This window comes from Anopheles bellator, chromosome 2, assembly GCF_943735745.2.
Source record: "Anopheles bellator chromosome 2, idAnoBellAS_SP24_06.2, whole genome shotgun sequence".
Lineage (NCBI taxonomy): Eukaryota > Metazoa > Arthropoda > Insecta > Diptera > Culicidae > Anopheles > Anopheles bellator.
Genome location: NC_071286.1, coordinates 47,862,574 through 47,878,589, shown reverse-complemented (window position 1 = coordinate 47,878,589; position 16,016 = coordinate 47,862,574). Strand labels below are relative to the sequence as shown.

Here is a 16,016-nt window from a genome sequence, read left to right as displayed (position 1 = left end):
TCGATGATCAGTTCACTTTGCAACGACTCTGTTCCAACGAGCGACAAATCAATATGAATTACTGAACGTTCGATAACATCAATCGAACTTTATCAATAACAATGTCATATCACTAACCTAATTAAAAACTCAATTTATTTTCCTTTATTTTTGGAAAACCATTACTAGGAATTTCACTTACAAGGTCGGTAAAGACACGACCGGTAGACAGTCGATTAAAGACAGTATGGCTTGTTGTATTATATCACTTATAAAAAAAATCTCTTCGTTTCTACGAATTCCAGCAACGTTTCGTTTCATCTTTGGCAGAGCTTGACAGGATCTTTTCGACAGCCGACCGTCTATCTTCGGTTTGTCCCTTTCGTCTGCAGTTTCGTCCTTTTTGAGCATTACTCATTTTACACTTGCATCCCATATGTGCTATTAGCGTTTCTGTGCGACAAAAAGGGACGTTGTAAGCCGAATGGAACAAAACTGGCAGAAAATAATAGCAGCTCTTGGAAGGATCACCGGAGCACGTTTGTGTTCGAGTACGAAGAATTTGCCTGATCATATCCGCCTCCGTTGCCGAACGCCAGGCGTGGCACCCGGAGACTTTACACATCAGCACACTATACGTTGACGAGTCGGTCAAATCTTTCTCCTTGCCTCTAGCTTTTTTCTTCAATATCTTTCTTTCCACCCACAAAATATGTTCGTAAAAGTAAGAGTAAGAAAAGGAAATGGCATGACTTTTGAACTTGGCAATTGTTGGAATCCGGAGAAAAACGTTCGCTATGAGATTGGATCACCGGCTGTGCTCGGGGATCGGTTTTATGCAAACAATGACACGGGGAACAAACTGTAAGATTTGAAACAACAAGAAGGTGCGTGAGTGAACGATCGGACGAAGGGCCTGGGTTTCCTTTCGTGAGAACAGTGACTCTGACAGATACGTGTTAATTTGTGAGGGTCGATTGCCACCGGCCGATTGAATAAGACAACGTGCCCTCTTTTCGGTAGACAGGTAGACATAAAGCGATGATATGATCTTTTTAAGGAAGCATGTCCCATGCAGCATGCAGCGTGTGGAATCGTGTCCATTTCATTTTTGTATTGTGCCCAGGAGCAATTGACTCCTACAGGGCATTGGGCCGTATGTGATACAAATTATCAATGATCTAAAAAGCGATTCGCTAATTTTCTATACACGAAATGTCGCACACATTGAATGTTGATCGTCTATTCCCGGGACGTGAAGATTGATCAAACATTAATTCACTTTTTGCAGATTTATTGTGTTTTTATAGGCGTACACCGATGTCGAAGTGCAATGTAACGGAGCCGTTGATGAACAGCGGATGTTTTCAATCATCCTGTTTATTATGCTCCATTTCAAAAACCACAAATAAGGTGAACTCACAAGGATGATAACGGCAACACATTCGATGGCAAGGAAAGATGGAAGCCCCACATGGTCGGTGAACAAAAGTAATCGGCACGGTGGTTTCAGGCGGCAAAGTAATTCGATCTAGACGATTAGCAATGACAAAAACCGTCCACTTTCCACTCAATTTGATAATTTGGCAAGTAAGAATTTCAGCAGTCCTTGCTCGGCGCCGCACAGCTTCTACAAGTTCTTCCGTGCAATTATTCCACAAGACTGCATGAAAGCAAACCTCTTCCAGAGAGCGAGGAATCGAAAGTGGTGGTACGCGACATATCTACAAACTTGTGTTCGCTGTGGCAGGACCGAACCTGGAAGGTTCGTAAAAAAAAAACAGACCGGTCTGCCACTACTCAGCTTCCGATGCTGTTTCTTCGGTCCGCATCGTCGTCGATCGACAACAACAGCGAACAGAATGTGAAGAAGGTTTGCTTGAAGTATAGTGTGAACATTATTGCTACAATCTTTTTTGTGGTCTACCACATCGCAAGCGGAAGAAATATTTATTTTTGAACCTTCTGAACTCAGCCTCCATCAGCACATTCTACACACGAGAGCCGTTCGTCCGGCCAACCGGGTAATAGCGGACGCTGGGAAACACAGAGTGCACAAGTCTCGACGAAAATGGCTGGCTCAAACAGGAAGGAGAAAATGTGACAAAACTGGATGATCGACGTCCGACGCTCCCGGGGGTGTGTGGAGAGCGAGAATGAAATGAATCGCACCGACGCACTGCCGCCGCCGCCGTCCGAATGCCACACCACATTTGGGATAACCGACGATGAAAGAGGAAGTGTTATGTTTCTTACGCACCATCAGCAGCGGCCCAGTCGGTGAAAAGGTCGCACGTGTGATAGGTGACGAATTGAGAAAATTACGGGCACCTAGCCAAGCAAACCCCCTTAATAGTGATTGTGCTTCTGTAAGCAAACATTTTCCAACAGTAAAATATGCCTGGTTCCCTCACACATCGCATCGCATCGCCACAACACGATATTTGATCCTGCAGGCTAAGGTTACGCAGTAGCGTGTTTGTCAGTTGCCGCAAAAGGCGGTTTCTCATAATCGTCTAAAATCGTCAAACTTCTTCGTGGCCACAGTCGCAGGAGCTGCTAAAAAGTAATGGTCGCGATGATGGCTAAGAAGACTGGAACCACTTTTTCCGTTCGTTTCGTTAGCCATCATCACCGCACTCAGTTATCGCCGTTTACTCGAAGGCGGAGGCAGTCGAGATAGGTGTCAAATGTCGGCAGTGGCACCCTTCGGATGCTGTCCGTAGAGGGTTCTAGTTTTTGACCTCATCGGCAGAAAGATTCTGCCCGGCCGGACAATTCTCGAAACACTGTCGGCTATTTAAGATCCCGACCCACCGAGAACGGTCACGAATCAAGCCGTTGTGCAACGGGGGCCACTGGATTTCAAGGAACTGAAAAGCTGGCCTACACATGGACCTTTTTCCGACATTCCGAACCCACCATTCGAAGAACCCTGATTATGTTGAACGCAACGGGACAACCCAAGCCCTGAAGTATCCTGTAGAGTCCCGAAGATCCTAGACTCCCGACTAAGACCTGTTGCTTTAGACCCTCATTCGATCACGTAGCGAGCGGCAAGGTTGCCCTGTTCATTTTCCGGGTCCCTATCCTTCAGCTATTTACGAACGCACAGTGTGATACAAAAACTAAGCACTGTCAACGGAAGAAAAAATGACAGGTCTCGGTAACCCGGACAACGACAGCCTGCGTATTTTTTCTATGGACCCAGCAGGATCGATCGTTAACTTTAACGTCATGCACCAGTCCGTGCTCCGAATGCTAATTTACACTTTCAGCACATTTTGTTTACTCAAGTAATTGGCTGGACCAAATTTTTTAAACTTCTGCACGAACTGTAGATTAGCGTTAAGAAGTAGCGAAGTCGCATGGCAAGGAAATCTGTGCCTTATTAAGCAATGTATAGGAGTAGTAAAACAAAACCAATCTTTATGCATGTCTCTATGAAAAGAGTAATGAATTAAAGTTAGTAAATAAAAAAGCAGCAACATAAGGGAATTGCGAGTTGGAGTCTCCTCCATTTCTTCTGTTTGTTTTTAAAATGCACATTAATTGCACACCGATACAGTGCGGCAAGAAAGGCAAAACTTCACCCCATTTTACTGAGTAAATAATTGCTTAGCAATTTCTTTTGCTGTGCCCCCGCGTTAAGAACAAGGATCTACCGAGATTCGCTGTTGATCCGGGTTCAGTGTTTGAATGCATTGCTTTTGCCACCGTCTCCAGCTTCGGGTTTCGGAAACGACGTTTGCCGACGACGCAGCCTTCCTGCGACGGGACGGGATCATAAAAACTGTCTATTTTATTTATAAATATGTATCACCCATCCCTCGAGCATTCAAACGCACCCCGCCGCTTCATTGTCTTGCGTCTTGTTTGGAGGATGTGTTTACATGTGTTTTTGATGGCTCCGCTCCCTTCCACCGTGGCCCTCTAGTCGGGGGCCCCAACATCTCTGCTCTAATCAGGTACATCATGGCATTTGTGCCGTAGTTCCTATATAACGAGAATGAGGAGCGTTTCCTGCGTTTCTATCGGCAACACGTTACCGAGTTCTAACAGTATTTGGTATTGTTTACTCGTTCCATCTTTTGTAGGAAAAAAATGAACTATTGCTCCTTGAAACAGGCGGCACGCGATTCAGACAAATCATTGGACAATCCGCGAGTTTGGTTCGATCGGATGAACCGGGATACTACTCAACGATCGCTTCTACACTTACCCATGGACCGATGCATGGTGCGGATGATGGAACGATGAAGCCGAAGGCGACCCAGTAGGATCCCAGAGGTAGCGTCCATCGTGGGGCGATCGCTGCTCGAGCCCCGCTGTGGAAGAAAGCTGCGAGTGGAATGCTACGAAAGCCGACGGGAGTTGCAGGGGACCGTAGCTGCCGCTGCCAGGAGCGCCACCGTTGGCGGCTGCGGCGGCTGCCGCGGCCGCGGCTGCTGCGGCGGCGGCTGCACTTAATCCGTGTGCCGACAGTCCCGCCTGTGGATGGTGGTGGCCGTGGTGTGCAGCCAGCGGATGTCCGGGGTGATGGAACGGGTGCACTTGCATATGCTCGTGGAAAGTTTCTTTCTCCGGCATTGTGGACAGTGTGGAAGGAGCTTCTCTCTGCGTTTCATGCAACACACTAATGCGACGAATATCAATACCAGAAACCTCAAGGATCCTTTCTCTTGGGCAGAACCACTATCTATCACTTGAACAGTAGCTTCTTTTTTCGCTTCCGTGATGATACTATTGCCCCCATATGGGATCTAGCCACTGCCGATATCACAAACTTGTAACCAGGAGCTAGTTACCGACCGTAGAGTTTTAAACTCTTCCGTACGTCACGCGCTGGTTTCAGCTCACTCAACCGAACTGTTCAATCCGATCTGTAGCGCATGGCACGTGGCGCGCTATTTGTTTGTAATGACCCTCGGGCACGGTAGCTCGACGTTACTGACCATCGTAAAGGATGCACTCTTATCAATTGCATTTCATTGGCTCTCTCTGTACACACTCACTGCGCCCATAGAGCTTGCAATTTCTATGCGCATCTAAATTTTACGCACAACTTCAACACGGAAATGCCGTCGGATAATCGGAAGACCACACGACGAACGCGACACAAACGGCACTATCTTCGCGACATGTCTAGCACCTAGCGATGAACGCACACGGAGAGGGATCGAACGTTTAACGTTTGTGAACTGATTGCGGCGGACACAAAGCGGATTGCGTTCTGGACACCTCACTGTCGGACACCACAACAAGCTACTAAAGTGTGCACCCAGTGGTCCTCCGTGACACGATCAGCGAGTCGAAAGCCTAGACCCGAGGAGAGCGCATTGTGTGATCGATCGATCGTTCCCGCAACGGTGGCCGGCCACTTCAGAGCTTAGTTCACCACACCAAACACCAAACACTGTTCCGACGTCAACCTTTGCGTGCACACTGATGACTGTTCGGTGCGTGTACGGAACGATCATCGAACTGGCAGCATTCCGATACAATGTGCTCCGAGCGACCCACGATGGGGTGTGCGCGTGTGTGGGTACGGCGAATGGGCGAAAGAGAATCCCGAAAACAGCGCACCGCTCAGCAGGAGAACGGTGGCCGGCGGAGACGACGCTTTTCGATAATGAAGTGATCATGCAGCGCGAAACAATTCGGACCAGTTGCGCGCGGATCAGCCGCCGCGGGCGGCGGGAGAGGGGCGCAACGGAGGATCGAGAGATAGGTTTCTCGAACCGGGATTTCTCTCCGTTTCGTGGGTGTTAGTGGGGGCGCACCGAGCGAGCGATCGCTGCCGGCCAGTGTATGCGTGTGGTGACAATACGACGGCCGCCGGAGAAAGACGGCTCGTGGCGTGGTGGTGTGAGTGCGACACGATCGAGAGCGAGCCGCACCGGGGAATATGACAGCGGCACATGATCAGGCGGACTTTGAACGGCGGCGGCGGCAGCGGCAGGAACGGTGCCGACAGGAGACAACGAAAACAACATGGTATACGAACGACGCTACCAAAACGGAGCCACCGATAATCGTCTGGCAGCAGAGATCGTTCCGAAAACATACTGCCGCATAATGTGCAGCAGCACGAGAGAGAGACAGCGAGCGACATGTATATATATATACACAGATATATATATATATACGGACAGAGAGAAATGTGTGTAGAGAGTGAGAGAGAGAGAGAGAGAAATGGGCGCGAGACCGTTTCGAGAGGAAATGAAGTCCTCAAACGCTGTGAGCTGCCGATGACGACAATGACGACGACGACGGTCGTTCCTTCGTGCGTATAATTTTACTCCAGATCGCGCCGCACCGAGTCCCACGCATACAGGAATAAATTTCATGAGCAGGAGATCGCCTTTCTTCTACTTCCTCAATCTCACTTTGTGACACTTTGCCCAATGCGCTTTAATTTAACGAATGCTTTATTGTACTGAAGACCTTATTGTACTTGTCTGAAGATTACATACCGAAAATCTCACAGCTTTTCTTTTTTTCGAACAGATTAACACGATCGATGCCCAGTTATGCTGCCTGTTCTTTGAACGTCGTTGGAACTTGGTGTAACTACTAAGCGCCATGCGTCTCCATCGAACGTTTTTGCGCAATATACTACCAACTACTAGCACAGGTTCGTTACCACCACAGCTTCCATTATGGTCCTAAAAAAGGACGTTGGAAAAGATCGATCCGCTGGACGTCGGAATTCTTTCCAGACCTCGTGCCAACCGAAAATCCTCAACGCGGCTTATCACAGGCTCGATCGTAACTTGAGCCCTTTACCCGTGGATGTGGCAAGTCGTAAATAACATTTTTACTGTGGCCTATCCAGTGTTTTTGCAGCCATCAAATTGGCAACCATTATCCGGAACGTGGTGCTAGGAACCCCCAAACCCCGGTGCGTGGGGAAGCGTAAAACCGGAAAAATAATACAACAATCAACCGGTCAGCACCCTGGACTGGCTGGCTGGCCATAAAGTTGAGCGTTAAGCGGGAATGTCCAGCCTGATCCACATCCTCGTCAGAGTCGGGTGCGGCACACCTGTTGACACTGAACCGGCCACGCCAGCGCACCTAGTTTCGGTTTGCAATTCTTCCACCAATGTCCAGCGAAAAGAAAAAAACATCGAAAACAACAATAAAACACTTACACAACGAACGCCGCGCGCAGCGTGCGTAAAAGGACGCCCGGCGTGGACGGCATGGTGTCGGACGCTGTCGGATAGGGTTATAAATTTTCTCGATTGGATCCCTCACCGTAGGAGGTGGCTGGCGTTGGATTCGGGCAATCGGCCCGAAGCCTCGAGTCTCGAGGTCATGGCGATGGCTCACTTACTGGCTCGGTGAAAAAAAGTCCCAAAAACTCGGCGAGAGAAAAAAGAGGGAAAAAGTTACGACGCACTACCACCACGACGTCGCACGAATACCAGTGCACGAGACCACTGCTGCTGCTGTACCTACCTGTTGGCCTGCGGGTTGTCCGTCCGAAAACCTGCCTGCCGAGTGCGCGATCGCAAAGATCTTCCCGGGAACTGCTGTTATCGTATTTTCGAGCCGCGAGCCGCCGTTGGCTCGTTTGAAGCCGCCACTCGGCGGCTTACAACTCAATTTATTTCAAGAGTGCCTTCACTCGCTCCCGGCCTCGACCAAACTTGCGACGGGCTCGGCGAACCTCACATGGCCCGTGAAGAGGCAGCAAGCTCGATCTCACCCATCCTTTAGGGCCGCTTCACGGCCCATTCTCTCGCGTGGGCTTCTTTGGGCTCCATTTTTATCGACGAATACGCATACAAGCGCACGCCGGCTGGGAGAGCTTAGGAGCCCCGGCCGGAGCTTCGTGTTCGTTAGTTCGTTAATTCGTTTATGTGCCTCCACACTACCGCCACGGGATGGCCCGGGGCCAAATCGGGAAAATAAAGTCACAACGAGTCCGCGCAACCGGACCGCGGCCCGCGGCCCGCGGTCCTGGGCGACCGTTCGATGGGGAGAAATATAAACAAGATAATCAAAAAATTCTTGGGACCCCAAGCTGGGTGATGCTGCGCCGCGGCTTTTGCCAGCCGGCCAGCCTGAGTGAGAGTGAGAAAGCCGACCGGACCGGGTGAGTACCATCCGGATGTTACGGAGCCAGAGCCCACCGCTAGACGCTAATAAACGCGTTTCATTAGCCGATCGGGAAGGGGTGAGAAAATTAAGAGGTATCTCTTTAATGATTCTTCCATCCCGTTCTCGAGCGCCTGCCGGCCCCTGGTGCCGTCTCACTTCGGGCGCTTTCTCTGACCGATTCCTTGCCCGCGTTGCACGCGCCCCACATCGTACTCGCGCGAGCGTGCGCAGCGCTCCCCAGCTTCCTTCCTTCTGCCTCAACCCATGGGGCTCTCCAGCTTCTCCGGAGCCGCCACGGGCTGCTGGGGGGGTTCTGTCTGCCTGGCGAGGGATTTCGGAGGAGCACTGGCCGTTCTCCGGTGGCAACACACACGCGTGCAGCGCAAAACGCTGACTTTTGCTGACACGGCTCGGAGCAAGCATGACTCAAAATGCCTCGTGTTTATTTTAATCACTTATTTAATTTCTCGTTTAGGATTCGCGGTCTTTGTTTGCCTGTTGTCTTCTTAGCCGATCTCTTATATGCTTTAAATCTGCCCCGTGGTACGATGTTTCGGTCCGCTTTAGAATGCTTCCAAAACAAAGGTCAAAACGCAGACGCAGAGGGATACACAAACGTGGCAGGACAACCCGAATTTAAGGTAAGTCGTGCGACTTTCTTTCCACAAACCACTAGTTAATAAACATTGTGTTGCAAGCCCATTACCATTTGTATTGTATTTTTTGTCTGTTCTCTTTTACTATTCAGGTTTGCTTCGATATGCTGATTTTATTTCGAAATACATGCTAAAATGTCTCCACCGTGCGATTTTCCGCGAGATTCGTTTGAAAATCGATTAATCGAAATCACGGGTTAATTATAGGAAGTTGTATTGCACGTTTTTCGAACGAATAAAAGAAGAGATTTGAGAGTAATAAAAAATTAATAAATAATTAAAAAAAATGATGTATAATATGTGTAACATACAAACTGATCGTGTTCCTTATTAAACTGAACCGAAACGAAGAAATAGCAGATAAAAAAGGGCATTCGCAAAGTGCGAGAGCAGCACGATAACGAACTGATGAAAGAGCTTGAAGCAATGGAGAAAAAGGAGCACAAGCTGTCCTAAACGAATCGCCCTTTGAAAAATGTGTGATAGTTTATTAAAATACGTTTTTATATCTGGACATGGAAGCGACGCCGTCGACAGAGATTACTTTTCCATATCGCTGAGGAAATAAAGCACTGAGGCTATAAATATCATATTTTTATTATTTGAACGTCTGGACCATCGTCTCAAATTTCGATGTGGTGTCTACTGTTGCCTTTGTTGCAAAATTAGAAGCAGCATGTTGGAACAGAACGTCTTGCTAGCAAAAGTATGATATCTCTCGAACAAAAATCATGGAAATAATTATATTCATATATTTTCTTTACCATCAAAATAGGAAACGGTCGAACGAAATGCTGTTGTTTCGGCCGTGCCGGCTGTCGAGACGAGTCTCTGCCAGCCACGCATGTGTGTCTGTTTTTCAGACCAATAATTTCACAGACATTATTTTGGTTCATCGAAAGAATGTAAATTCATGTTTGAGGATTGCAACGCCACATAAAAAGGGGGTTAACAGAAACAAGACTAGCATCCCAAACCCGAACGCAAACACATGCTGTACATTTTGTCAGATCAATATGATTTGTGTTTTCCTTCGATCGCCTTTCAACCGGAAGCTCAGTCGGGTGCCCAGTGACCGTTTGGATTTTGTAAATATTGAACAAATGATCAAGGGGCTAGCAACCTCTGCACGAAAACACTTGCAATTCGATTCATTTGCTTGGAAATAATACGATGGACCGAAATTTCATAACAATCCACGGTCTGAAAAATGAGAATGCTTGGTGAAATGGGATGGAAAGACTTTCGTTACATTGTTGCTATTCAACATTCAAGATAGTTTCTGTATTTAACAATTTAACGCTCCGGTTAGGTTCATCAGCTTAAAGACTTGCCCAACTCAACCTTATCCTTTCAATCGCAGAGTAGAACTTGATACTGCAATGTAAACAGCGAATTATAATAATACGTTAAACCCAAACAATGGCCATCGATACTTTCTTTATTAAGGTTTTACTCCCAACCGTTCGGCAATTTGTAAGCATGCCGTTTCTTCGTTTACTTTTCCGGAATTGGCAATTGATGCTTAAGAGTTGCTAACTTTAACCCGTAAAGTCGGTTCAACGTCTCCAATCATCCACAATCATATCATCAGATAAATGGCAATTTCATAAACGTTGATTCCAAGTATACTTGTAATACTGATTTGTTACATAAAATGAGGAAAAAACGTAGATGTAGATCGAATAATTGCGTTTATTTTGGCGTGATTTCGAACAGGATTTCATTGCAGTCTTATGAATGTTGTACGGTAACAGCGAAAATCCTTCTTGCGGCCAAAACAACGAATCATTCGGGTTGAAGCGGTCCGAAAGATTCATCCTGATCCTCTGATACCCTTAACCCGAGCTGGGCGATGCTGGCCGATCGATCGATTGTGTTCTTCCGACTGCGACGGTGCATCCCTTTTCATCTAGGCCCGGTGTGGCTGGAAACAAAGCAAGCGCTAAAACAACATGTTATGTGATCTTGCCAGCCCCGTGGCTCACCGTGGATCGCCCGAGACAACTTATGCGGTCCGCAAGCTGGCCAGTGCGGAAATATAAATAACTAAATTAAGCCATTATCTTCGTTTTACTCCTCATCAGAAAATTGACGATTGTGGCAGTGTTTCGTCGGCCGGGTCGGTGTTGCTTCGGTGAGGTCCGGTCCGTACGCCAACGTATTTATCGCATGCTCCACTCGCCAGGCCGATGTAGGCCGAGGAGAAGATGAAATACACGTTTTCGGTCGGCAAGAAAAGGACTCACCGAAGACGATTTTATGGACGATGTTTGAGCCCCCCGGGCATAACCGTGGCCGTGCTGCTCAAGATTCTGCAACATAACATAAACTCAGACGAGCTCCTCGGGCCAAACATGTAGCAGTATCTCCGGCCGGCCGGCCGAGCCTCGTTGGTCTCACTGTTCGCGAAACTGGGCTGCCCCACGTACGTCCCGATAGCCTGATTTCCCCCCGCAGCCGGCCGGCCGGCCGTGCGCAACTTATAATGAGATGGTGTGGTCTACCCTAGCGTGCAGCGCGTGTTTTGTGCACCGCGATCATAATAATATCGGGGTGCTTCAGATTTCGCCTTAGTGCGTGACTTTTATCAGCGTTTTCGCTTGTTTATTTTAGGGTTCTCATTTATTTGCCGGCTGCCGGTGGACGGTGCAGAGTGACGATGGGAGGCATCCTCTTCCGGAGATGCTCGCCGACCTTTCGGTTCGTGCGGCGGCGTCCCGATCGCATACGGAGAACACTCAAAGAACATTCGATTGCATAAAGAAGCCGCAGCAATCATGGTTCGTTCGAATAAGCTTCAGCCCAGCAGCAGTCCCGCAGCGGACGATGCAGACGAAAGCGAGCCCATCTTCCACGACGTTGGCATCGGGTGAGAAATGGTTTGGGCACGGTATACAGCTCCGAGCGATCCGCTGTTATGAAGCGATGAATTATAGCACGGTAAAACATGAAACTTTTGTTGTGGTGTTATTACCCGCATTGACGACCGTCGTAGAATCGGATGCAGTGTGAAACTTTAAGCCCTTGGCTTGCCAAAATTTTGCAATAGCTCTTACAATAAAATAACACCTGCGTGTAGAGAAAATGTCGCTCATTCTGAAACCATTCAATGCACCTTCTAAACTTTCCGAATAAATACACTCTTCTCCGTTGCTGAATGCATGCTACCAAAACGTAATGCAATAATAATTGCCATTTCTCCCAATCGAGAGAAAATTGCTCTCACAAAAGTCGCCAATCCAGTCACACGATTATTTTTGAAAGCGTTTTGTATGCTGTCTTTTGAAATGCGGAGAAATGGCACAAGCGAGTCTGTGTTGCTTTCTGTAACGTTGTGCTTTTACGGGCGGGAATCGAACCCATGGCCAGCGGCGGGATTGCTCTAGCAATGGGGTGATCTTAAAGCAACAGCTACAAATCGGCTTCAATCGACGGATTGCTGTACATTCGAGGATCAAAAATGGCTTCCCTTAAGGGCTTGAGACAAGTGTACGTTACATTCACTTGAGTGTTCCCTTGCGTTAAATTACGAAAACTTTTTTGAACTCTTGCTGGCCGGCTGCTCGGGAACGGTTGTACCCAGGGGACTTTCTTTTTGCGATGTACATTTTTAACATCTCACTCGAATTGATGAACTCGTTTATGTAAATTAGCGGGACGCATTTATTATTTCAATTTATTTCCATTCGAGACGATCGTGCCTCGACGGCTGCCCCGGCCGGGTATCTATCATCGCACGAACCTGAACGCTGAACGAATTCGGCCCCGCATTAAGTGAGCGAAACTGAGAACAAGACCGTTTCCCCGTTCGGGGCGCCCAGGAAGGAGGCGGGTGCCGGCCAACATTCTGTCGTGCATTCTCCCCGGCCGGTCCCTGGAGTACCTCTCCTCAGTGACATTGCTGCACAACACTTGGGCGGTTGCCTCCTTCGAGATGGTCGCACTGCTTTATTTTTATTAACATTCTTCCCAAACTGGTTTTCGAAGCGTCCGGGCGATGTCGTGCAAGGAGCCGACCGCACTGCCCACTGTCTGCGCGGCTCGATCGCCAGAGCATGAGCTTGTGTTGCCGTCTTTCGCAGTATGCAACCTCCTCGCTAATGCCCGGCGACATCAAGCCCGCTGACCAAACAACGAGCAGCGCTCGAGCATCGGTCGGTCGGCGCCGGCCAAGGGGCGGTAATCGAAGACGAAAGTGATCGGCGGTGGAGAGAGGCGCGCGGACTGACGGGGCAAGGCACGAAACCAATTCCTGTTACTAGCTAATTAAGCCATCATCTACATGATTATAGGACACTTTTTTCTGTTCCGCTTTTACTGTTCGTTGGTGGGATGAATTCAGCCAGCGTAGGTATATCCAGGACTGCCAGCAAGTGACACGACACGGGACTGACGAAAGTGCTTCGAATTGAGGTAAATATCAACACAAAACGTAGTGCCGCAATAGACGAATCTGCTCATCTGAGATTAAATTCACAGTTGTCCAAACAGTACGCGTCGCCCCGCCACTGGATGCCACCGGGTATTCTGATGCCGTCTCCACACGATCATATTACACAGTGGTTTAAGTGCAGCTTCCGTGGCAGGAAACTGATCGCTTATCACGTTATCTTGCTTCACACCTTCCACACACCTAACCACAAAGAGCAACCTAACCACAAAGAGGACACCGCAGAGCCGCAAAGTGCAGCAAAAACTGAAGCTCACTGTATCACGTTAATGGGCTAATTGCGCGTGTGGGAAACGATGCTGCTGTCGTTATGCTGGGCCGAGGCCGTGTTTTTTCAAGCCCGCTAATCTGCACTGTACCGATCCATTGGTGATGCAGGAACAGTTACATTTTTTGAAAACACTTGTCCAGCACGGAACGCCCCAACCCAGCTGATAACCCTTTGAATCGCATCGAGACCCTTGGAAAAAACCGCATTAAAACAAGGCTTCGTACAAATTGCTGTTATGTAGATGGAAGGCACTGCTGCTACTTATCTACTTGCGCTAAGCAGTGAGATTTCATTTCAGCCTCAGCGGATTTGTTGACCAGTGACAGAGGTTAATCCAAACTGCAATGACCAATGTCGCACAAGAATTCATCTATACAAAATCTATCGGAATACCCCACGCAATACGTTTGGAAAACGTTCAACTCTACCGACTCCGACAGTGATGCTTGGCGCCTCCGTTAGCAAAAGATTCCCCATTCCGGGGGGGGTTTCTTCAAAACTCCTATCGACTGAGGTCTTATTTAACTCCTGGTTCCTGTTTGCGAACCGAAGTCCAAATCGTCAAAAGATCAACGATCGACACGAATCCGCCACCAAGAGTTTCGCATCGAAACTGGATCTTTTTCCCATATCTTCGGCCACGTGAGAGGCTTCTTCATTAATCATCCCGCGCTGAAACGGCACGGCGCAGTCCCGTCAGGTTGATTCCCCAAAGTTTATAAGCGCGCTCTACGAACACCGGCGCGGTTCTTCCTAACGAATCCAGGGAGCGGACCACTCGAACGGGGATGACAGACTCGGCCGGCCATCCGGCGACCTCTGAGGCATGCGTGGCAAGATTCTTATCCGTTTCCACAGCCAACAACTAGCGGCAGCCTTCGCACTCACTCGCGGCTTCGTGCTCGCATTCGGTGTCGAAATTCCAATCAATCTCACGCAGCGGCGTCCTCCAGCTGTGATTACCGGCAATAAATCTTTCACCTCTCGAAACGTGATCATTAATCCTTTCGTCCGCGTGTTCACCGTGCGGTTCCATTCGCGCATCTACGGATCTTCAAAGCCAGCGAGAGAGCAAGGGCACACACGATGTTTTCTAACTCACACATGATTACCCCTTGATGTTCGTCAGTGCCGTTCGCTACTCTACTTCCGTTCGGAAAAGTTTCCTTTGAAACAAGCTGTTCCAAAGTAACGCGAAACTATGCGATGTCACTAGCATTGGCTTGCCTTCCAGAATTTGTTTCCCACCCGTTGAACGAAGCGCCCAGACTGATGAATGCCAAGTCTCGTTGTTCATGTCGAACTTCGAGCGAATTGGATTTGATTAAGTCGCAAAACGGCTAATGGTTGTAGCAACTTTCCTGATTAGTTTTACTAGCTGCGTGGAGTAATAAACATCTGGTCTTCTCACCATTTGGTGCGGCGGACTCAACGGCGTATACAAACAGTTCGTAATAGGCTTCTAATGGTTGTAGTGTAGTAAATGAGTTGATTTAAAATTTACACACTTTCAGGAAGAGGATTTGACTGGCCCTGCATGGACTCCAGTAAACTGCAGGAAAAAGCGTCAAATGCTCTGGAGGAAACAAACGATCTTTGGCCAACGAAGCTGTCAGTTACCGTTTTAGGTAGATCACGGCTGGAAAGCGCTGCTCATCTGGAGGATTGCTGAGCTCGCGAGGAGCTTTGATTAATGAACGCAAAATTCCAAACATTTCCGAACACACCAAGGCACCAAGCCTGTACTTCTTTTGGCCCATGCCAGTCGTAGCTGAACAACATTTACGAGCAGCGATCCTGAAACATTGTCACCGCAACCTGGACTTACATGTTAATTCTGCTAATTATGCAATTCGGTCCGGCGCTCAGTAGTGCCATCGTCTTAGACTGGGTTGAGAATGTTATTGTCGTATTTTTACGTCCCCGGGCACACGTCCCATTTTGTCTTTTATGCCTATTTTTAAGACGAAACCCTCACGAATGAATATGAGCAGCCACAAAAGGGCAAAAATCTAGAAGAAAAAAGCTCACGAAAACAATTTTCGTTTTCAACAGCATCAATTAAGTTAACGCCGAGCGACGGGAATCAAGGTGGTATTAATCAAGTCGTTAAAATGTCTTTCGGCATCTTTCTCGCCTCTGGCCAACGACACCTTCTTTTCTCTTTTCGACAACTAGAGAAAGGCGTGCCATAAAAAGCTGACACAATAAAAATGAAATCCTGAAAATTACGAGCTGTTCTCCAAAGTTTGTAGTTCGGCAAAGCAAAATCACGCCGGTTATGTTCTGAATCAGTGTTTCGCCGAGCCTTCCTTGTATGAGTTACACATACGAAGTTATCATGCATAACTAGTATGTTAGTTTAGATAGATGAAATTGCAGCCTTAAGTAATTGTTGTCCAAAATTATTATTTCGCTGTACAACTACAACAACTACTACTTTCGATCAATCTATGATGAATCTTTTTTTTTTCCTGAGCTCAACGTTAAGAAAACCGTGATGATGGTTGAACTAACTAATATGTGTGGTGGTAACTGATTTTAC

At 48.0% G+C, this 16,016-nt stretch overlaps 1 protein-coding gene across 1 annotated transcript in view; it reads right to left on the bottom strand.

The window, feature by feature from the left end:
• LOC131212370 (transcriptional activator cubitus interruptus) overlaps positions 1 to 4,569 on the bottom strand; it is a 42,208-nt gene extending 37,639 nt beyond the window's left edge. Inside the window, exon 1 of the mRNA XM_058206211.1 lies at positions 4,202 to 4,569. Coding sequence (XP_058062194.1) covers positions 4,202 to 4,569 — 368 coding nt within the window. The remainder of the gene's footprint in view (positions 1 to 4,201) is intronic.
• Between the last annotated feature and the right edge of the window lie 11,447 nt (positions 4,570 to 16,016).